This window comes from Acyrthosiphon pisum, chromosome A3 (assembly GCF_005508785.2).
Source record: "Acyrthosiphon pisum isolate AL4f chromosome A3, pea_aphid_22Mar2018_4r6ur, whole genome shotgun sequence".
Taxonomy (NCBI): domain Eukaryota; kingdom Metazoa; phylum Arthropoda; class Insecta; order Hemiptera; family Aphididae; genus Acyrthosiphon; species Acyrthosiphon pisum.
The window spans coordinates 21,480,296-21,489,017 of NC_042496.1; the positions used below are offsets into that span (position 1 = coordinate 21,480,296).

Genomic DNA, 8,722 nt, shown 5'->3' on the forward strand with positions numbered 1-8,722 from the left:
ATATTATGCACTTGTAAGACGGAGACAACACATGCGGGTATAACGTCCTCTTAAATATTCTTTTTGCCAGAGATGGCCACACACAAGCAATTACCCCCCCCCCCCCTATGGGATTTAAAAAAAAAAATTATTTTAATTAGTTAATTTCACGATGTAGAGCATTCAGCACACATTAAGCATAATAATAATCGAAGAAATTCCAAAAAATTGCTTGGGAAATAAGCTGCATTTATTCCCAAGTTTTAATGTATATATCGCTACACAAAATTATTTAAATAATCGGCCTTCTTAGCACTCCTGGTGGCCAATACCTAATCAGATATCGAAAGTGACCACACCGTACTATCTACATCATATAATTAAAAAATTAAAACAAAAAAAAATTTTTTGACCATAATTTACAATTAATTAAGCACTCAAAACACGCATTTTGAAGAAAAAAAACCAATAAACACTTGGGGGTTGAACCACATTTATGCCAAACTTAAAGTCTTATACTTTTGTGTACCTACTCAGTACTCCTGAAAGTCAGATTTATAAATTATGACTAAGATTTAATTAATCACAATAATTGTTAATCAGTGTTGTTCAGAGTATTGTAAAAAAAAAAAATGCAGTACAATTAGCTTATAATAATAATTCATACAACATTATTTTATATTTAGGAATTTGGCAATGAAAGATTCAAAATACCAGAAGCTTTATTTGATCCAAGTGCTAGTATGGGTGGTTCTATGTTGGGCGTGAGTCATATCGTTACCACAAGTGTTGGAATGTGTGATGTGGATGTAAGACCAGCCTTATACAATAACGTTATTGTCACTGGAGGAAATTCGTTTTTACAAGTAAATTATTTATTGAATTAAGAATTAAATTAGAAAACATAATTAATTACTGGCATTTATAAATCCTAAGGGTTTTCCCGAAAGATTAAACCGAGATCTTTCTGCTCGTATACCAGCTAGCATGAGGTTGAAATTGATAGCACCTAATGGATCCACTGAAAGAAGATTTGGTGCTTGGATTGGTGGTTCAATATTAGCATCTATTGGAACTTTTCAACAAATGTGGATTAGTCATCAAGAATTCAAAGAAGGAGGTAAAAGTCAAATTGATCGCAAGTGCCCATAATAGATTATTATTTATTATTTTATGTAACACAAATTTCATATACAACCAATTTTCTACATTTACTTGTAATTTTGTAGTAAGTATTTTATACTTTCTTTTATATATAATATTGGATGTCTTATTTGACGATTACACTATTTTTAAGTTAATTATGAAAAGAAAATAGAATCTAAATCTAATGTTTAGATCCAAAGACCTCATCTGATGTGTTAACAAAAAAAAAAATGTATGAGTTGTAATATTTTTTTTTCATAATGTGTGTTACATGTGTATATAATATGTATAATATATATTAAATAAATAATGTTCAAAATCAAAATCGTTACGGAGATACATCATAGGTGCCCAATTTTCAAGATAACAAATATATTTTAATTTTTATTAATTTATTAGACTTACATTGACTTTTGTTTACCAACATATTTTAATTTCCTTTTGGTACTGCTTACAGTTTACATAACAAAATATAGTCATACATTAAAATAATTAAATACATTTTTTATTAATTACCAATAATATTCTCTTCAATTTTTAAATGAATTTTGTTATGTATTGAATTTATTATACTGTATGACTGCCAATTGATAAACAAATTCACATTTTATATTATATTTGTATGCTGTATACATCAATGAATAAATATGTTCAATCAATGTAGACGTAAAAAAAAATTTATTCAATTTTCTTATATTTTTTAAGTATACCAAACAATAATAAATAATTAAAATAATATTATATACATTTAATTTCTATTTACAATGGAAATCCTTTTTTTATGCTTAACATATTTTCAACATAACAGTTTTAAGTTATTTCCATACTGATACTATCCTTATATCCCTTTCAATTTCTTCATCCAAATGATATACATCTGAGTTTGTAAAACAGCTTATTATATTGAGTGAGTTTAGGCCATTATAGTAGCTCCCCATATATGTTTTTTCAACATCTTTTTCTTTTAATACCACAGGATACTAAAACAAAATAAATTTGTTAAGAAGATAAAATCATTGCATCTGAAAAATGATTCTGTACACATATTTTAAGATTGGCAATATTTAATAAGTTAAAAATTGATTATTTAAAAAAAAAATCGTGATATGTCCTTATAATCACTAACCTTAAAAACATGATAATGAAGTAAAATAACAATACCAACCACCAAACTCATAACATACAACTAGTTTCAAGATAAAATGTACAGAGAAGCAGCTTTTAGGATCACTTTTGGAGCGATTTGAAGTGTGTTAATTAGTTTATTATTTCTAATAAGCGATTGGTTTTGCTTATTATGAAAAAAAATGTATAATTTAAAAAAAAAATATGTTATGTAAAATATATATTTATTAACATTGTTTTCCTGTGTTTACCAATGTGGCTTTAAAAAAGGTAAGTCGACGACAGATCACATTCACACGCTTAAACAGCTTATGGAAAAATATTACGAATATAATAAAGACCTCCATATGCTGTTTGTGGAATTTAAATAGGCATACAATATCATCAACTGCGAGCAACTGTGGATAACTTTGAGAAACTTTGGCATATCCGACAAATTAGTGAGATTAGTTCAAATGTGTAATGAATAAACCTATTGTAAGGTACGTTTTTTAGGAGAATTATCCATAATATTTTAATGTAAGACTGGCCTGAGAGAGGGTGGTGCACTATCCCCAGTGTTATTTAACCTAGCCCTGGGAAAGGTAGTAAGAGATATAGCGGACCCGAAAGAAATGGAAGTAATAGAAACCCATACCCTGCTTGCTTATGCAGACAATATTATTCTATTAGGAGAATCTAAACATGATGTCGAAGAGAGAGCAAGAAAACTAATCAAGTCCAGCAGTAGTATTGGACTAGTAGTAAACGAGAATAAGACTAAATATATGGTGATGACTAAGAATGCAACAGCGAAGGGTAATATCTGTGTCAGAGGCCTTACTTTCAAGCAGGTTGGAGATTTCAAGTACCTGTGAGTAAACATAAACGAAAAAACAACATGCATAGCAAATTAGGATGAGAATAAATGCGGTAAACATATGTTATTTCACAATGAAAGGAATGTTCTCCTTCAAATGACTGTCCAGACATACAAAAGAACGCCTATAATGTACATACATGTGCCTCATAGTGACATACGCATGCGAGACATGGTCTAGTACCCAGGAGGATAAAGAAAAACTGCAGAGCTTCGAGAGGAAAATATTAAGGAAAATATATAGACAGGTATACAATAATGACTTAGAAAGATTCAAAAGAAGAACTAATGAAAACCTGCGGCAACCCTACAATAAGCCGAGTCGACGACACTTCTTAGTCAGAAAGAGGTTAGAATGGACAGGTCATGCCTGGCAAGACGAAGGCACACTAATTAAGAAAGTCACGGATAACAAGATAACGGGAAAAAGACCAAGAGGCAAACCTCGGCAAAGATGGAATGATAGAATAGAAAAAGGTCTAAAAGAAGTCAATCCATTGCTAGATATTAGATAGAGAGAGGTGGAAAGGCATTTTAAAAGTGGCGATGGTCCTGAATGGACTGTTATAAGCCTGAGAAAAAGTTTTCTTCTGTTCATACTGGCACAATGAGGTACATTGGGTAAAGCCAAATTACCGGATATTGTCGAAATTGGCTCTAATTGTTTCAATAATATGATTGATTTACAATGTTTTAATATACGGCCAGTCCATATTTTGTTCCAATAACGCGTTTGTATTAATTATCCGTGTTCCTAATAAGCGGCTTCCATTGTATTTCTTATGAGTTAGAACATTAAATAAAATATGTAATTTACCTTCCTCAACTGGCGAATGTAGCCGTTGGCAAGACCATAGAGTACTAAATTCCTTTCATCGATATTTATTGAGACTGGATTAAACCTTAAACAGACATCAATAAACCGTGATCCTTGTCTCATTGCAGAGAACACAGTAAATATGTCCTTGAATGTGGCTTTTGGACCATCTACAAAAGAATATGGTTATTAACATACATTTAATATCAAATAAAAATTCTAAATTAACTAACTAGGTCGTGAGATAGCACTAATTGCTTCATCGTAACGACTTTTATTCCTTGCAAGTTGTCCAATTTTAGTAGTGCATACATACATGTTACTATAACGAAATAGGTCTACTAATGAAACTGCATTACAATAACTAAAAAAATAAAAACAACAAATTAAAACAAAATATTCTATTACATTGTGTCAACCGAACGGCTGAATAATAGTTAAGTGTTACAAATAATATTAAATAATTTTAATATATTACATTAAATTTTGAATACATGCCGCAACCACTTCAATATCCAATTTAGAAAGTTCGGAAATTTTGCATATATGATTTACTCCATCAATAAAAGGAGCTACCTGAAAACCACAGGGATTTATAATATTTAATTACATAACTTTTACAACAATATAACATATTGCAATGTGAAGAATACACTTACTTGTCTGGTAGTTAAATCCCACTGTTCATCTAAAAGATCTATTGCAGATACTGGTAACGGAACATCAAAATCCAATGGAGTAGGTGGATTACGTGAAACTTCAATTACATTTAAATAAATAATTGACTGCCGTGCTATAAAAATCATAATTAGTAATATGAGAGATACTTTCATGTATATCTATGCTAATATGATTAATTCTATAAGTGTGCAAAGCGTAATTAGAGTCACTGTTGCCTGTAAACATTTTTTTTTTGTGTCAATGATCTTATGGGAATATATTTATTAACGAAGGCATTAATATTTAGAACAATAAAATTGTTATAGTGGTTCTAAATTAACCGTTAATGTTTGATTTGGAAAAAGTTTACCAGTTATACAACATTTGTAGGGTACGCATAGTGATCAATAGTACAACTACAGAAGTGCAGGATCCCTGAAGCACCCCAACTTTAATTTAAGTATACCAAGTTCCTTGTCTTCATTATTTAAAAAACCTGCCTAGTTTTAACAAATATAATTTTATCTATTAAAAATGTATTATCAGGTCACATTTTTTTTCTTATATTGCATTCCAATTGTACCAAACTGCATTAACTATCCCCAGGATCTAAGCAACGCGTGAACATAGTTTTTCATCAATGCAAGAATAAAAAATTTGCTAAGAAGCAGTATGTTACAGCATACTGGCCCTCCTGAATAGTTGTTGCAATACAACTTAAATTGAATACTTATTTTATCTATGGCTACCCTGCCAACCATGTCAATTAATACTTATGATGAATCCTATTTAGTATTTAGTAAAATGTATGAAGTGAAAAAAAAAACAAAAACAAACTTCTAAAAATAAGTATTTTAATAAAGTTACAAAATTGTATAAAAACTAAAAAGTATTACCTATCAATGTACATCTTTTGTACAGGTTTAAATCATCCATTACTTTACTCATAAGACATAATAATTCTGCTTGAGTCTTTTCCGATTGGTCACTTTTAGAAAGAAAATTATCTTCTATTTCTAAGTTTAACTGCAGAACATAGTAAAAATTAGTATTTTGTTATTTATTAAAATATAAGTTCTATATTAAGAACCAGCATAAATTAATACTGCATTTATAGTTAAGGGACAGTTTTAATTTCAACTTTGAAAACAGAATATTTTTCTGAGTATTTTGATACATAAAAATTGAATTTAGAATGAGTAGTTTACGGGTTGGAAGTAAATATAGATGAGCGGAGTAGTGGATCAACATTTTGAGGGCTAACAGCGTTACACTCTACTCATCTAAACTCTAAATACTTATAAATTATAACTCATAAACTACTCATTCTAAATTTGATAGTACCGAAATACATAGAAAAATATTCTACATTGGAATATAAAATGAAAACTGTATGTAATCATTCAAAAAAGTAAAAAATTTTAAGGATAAAAAATATTTAAAAATATATACAGTAGAACCTCGATTATCCGAACTAATTGGAATTGCACCAACTTCAGAAATATGAAAGTTCAAATACTGGGACTCGACATATATATTTAATATGTTAATACATACATATTACATAATATTATTAGACATATTGATATTTATATATTAATATTATTAATATTGAATTATTATATACATTAATTTATTATACGTTATTTTCGCTTATTGATCTTTGGATACGTATATTGCATTTGATATTTGTTTAGATAATAAAGGTTCAGATAATGTTAAGTTCTACTGTATAATTTTTAAAAATTTTGATTTTTTAACGACTAGAAATCATGTAAAATAGATTTTGAAATTTATACTTTTTGAAATGAATATTTATCAATGATAAAAGAATCACCTGGTATTATGATTCATCTAATGCTGGGGGGAGGACAAATTTATATGACTCATTTTCATTTGCTAGTTCTGAATATAACTTAAGATAAAGGCACGTACCAAAAAAGAAGATAATTTTTTTACAATAGGTTCATAATGTAATGTATGAGAATTATGATCACAAACAAAGCACAAATTAAAATAGTATGCATTACGAAGATATTTTTGGTCATTAATTTGTATTGGATAACCCAAAATTTTGTTGTCCCTTGTTGTTCTAGAACAAAGTATTCAAATTAGAAATACTTAGAGTTGTAAAAATGGTATACCATATCATAATGCCGCAGTAAAAATGTTTTAATATAACTGATATTGAAAATGATGGACTATCCCTTGTATACAATTATTGTCAATGATCTTTTTTCAAAATCACTTTGCAAAATCACAATTTCTTTTCAGTTAAATTTTAGAATCATTGTGTTTTTATTGGTTCTAAGGAAGCAGTATATTGTATTATTTCGAAACTAATTAAGCTTTCTTCTTAACTTTATTTAAGGCATTAATAAAAACCCAGATTAATGGATAGCAAGAATTCAACACAATCAGTGGCACCAAACACGTACTTCAGCTAGTTCAATTGAACCACCTTAAAAATTGAGTGGGTAAAATAATTAGTCAAGGCCGTTACACAGTTGTTTGAAGGGGGTGGGTGGATCAATCAAAACATTTTAACTGCCTCTTTTAATTTCATTCAGCACCACAAAACACACATATTAAAACAATAATGCCAATCCTCAATTGAATATTAGTAAGTTGAAATTGTATTACATTTTAATATTTTTTACGCAACATTATGACATGGTGCCTTTAAAAACAATTCAAATATATTTCAGTTAACTACTTACATTGTAATTATAAATTTTTGAAGTTGGCCTTTTGGTATCATGTATACACTGACTGTCTCAAATGAATCCTTGCTCATAAAATCCTTTGGCACCTATCAGACACAACATTTGAATAATAAATACTTTTATGAGAAATTGTTTTTAACTCATAAAAATTGTTACAAGTAAATAGTAATAAACTAAATTTTCACATTCTGCTACAAGGGCTACAACCAACTGAACATACGCATATTATCCTATATGGTTCTCGTTATTAATGTGTTAATACAATTCTAACAAAAATAAGTGCCTACGAAATTTAGAAATATTATATATAATACATTTTTTACCCAAGATGAATAAAATATTAAGTAATATTTACCTGACACAAAATTTTTGGTCCAGCGGTGTGATGAAAGTGGCAAACAAAAATACATTTTATGGGATTATCATAGGGATCTAATGGTTCCATTTATGGAGATTGGAGACTAACCGATAATAATTTTAAAGAAATTGTTACAATATTATGTATAACAACTAAATACTTATTTATATACAATATATAATGTAAAATTGAAATAAATTTAAAAATCGCTTAAATCATAGACATTATTACAGTACAACTGTAAAGTGTAAGTTATTACCACGATTAAAGATATATAATAATATTATTATTATTAGAATATTATTCTGTCTTGTATTGGCGATTGAAATTGATAAGATGTAACGGGGACGCTGTGTATCATGCCCATGCAACTCCCCAACCAATTAACACAAATCAGTAGTGCTCTTATTGTCGGGTCCCGCTGGTGCCGCGCTCTAGTAGTAATTTGTATTTTAATAATTTATTACTCATTCAAAGATTAAACAAGTAGATAAACATTTTTACTGTTATAAATTTATAATAGTAATTATTATTTAAAAGTATAAAAATATAAAAACACCTAAAAATAATAATAATAATAGTTAGTACTTTGGTACTTAAGTAGTCACTACTTGTAGACCTTTATAAGGACAATGTGCCAATAACATGGGTCTGTATATTTTGGCGGTATTTTACAGTCATAGGCTCATAGATTTTTACTATGAGCAAAATAATGCCGATAATATTCAATGGATCGTTAAGCCCATAGTCTTAATTAAATTTTTTAAGTCGACAATAATATATAAATATAGTTCAAAAAAGACTTACGGTGCGGTATAAGCATAAATGCTGTTGTGTTCCACAATGTACAGCCAGGTAAATAATACAAAAATTAAATTTAAAAAAAGGTGGGTAAGTGGATGTCGCTCTGCTACACAGTAGGTTACGAGTGGGTCACTGTATAATGGATGGTATTAAATTTGTATTCAATGATATAATATCACTGCATAAGAAAAACGATTCTAAGCGAAGACGATTTGTCAGTCTAGTTATTAGACATACATATTATAGGT

The 8,722-nt window shown here is 28.8% G+C and overlaps 2 protein-coding genes across 2 annotated transcripts in view; one reads left to right on the forward strand and one right to left on the reverse strand.

The window, feature by feature from the left end:
• The window catches only part of LOC100162967 (actin-like protein 6B), a 3,503-nt gene extending 1,974 nt beyond the window's left edge, over positions 1 to 1,529 (forward strand). Inside the window, exons 5-6 of the mRNA XM_001945528.5 lie at positions 666 to 845; positions 916 to 1,529. Of these exons, the coding sequence (XP_001945563.1) occupies positions 666 to 845; positions 916 to 1,131 (396 nt within the window). The 3' untranslated portion in view covers positions 1,132 to 1,529. The remainder of the gene's footprint in view (positions 1 to 665; positions 846 to 915) is intronic.
• On the reverse strand, positions 1,481 to 7,953 carry LOC100160946 (GATOR complex protein NPRL2). The gene is made up of 9 exons (XM_001945359.5): positions 7,668 to 7,953; positions 7,307 to 7,398; positions 6,522 to 6,678; positions 5,483 to 5,612; positions 4,586 to 4,719; positions 4,405 to 4,502; positions 4,160 to 4,290; positions 3,927 to 4,096; positions 1,481 to 2,105 (listed from the first exon to the last, which is right to left on the reverse strand). The coding sequence occupies exons 1-9, from the start codon at positions 7,755 to 7,757 to the stop codon at positions 1,941 to 1,943; spliced, it is 1,167 nt and encodes a 388-aa protein (XP_001945394.2). The 5' UTR covers positions 7,758 to 7,953; the 3' UTR covers positions 1,481 to 1,940.
• Positions 7,954 to 8,722: the final 769 nt, after the last annotated feature.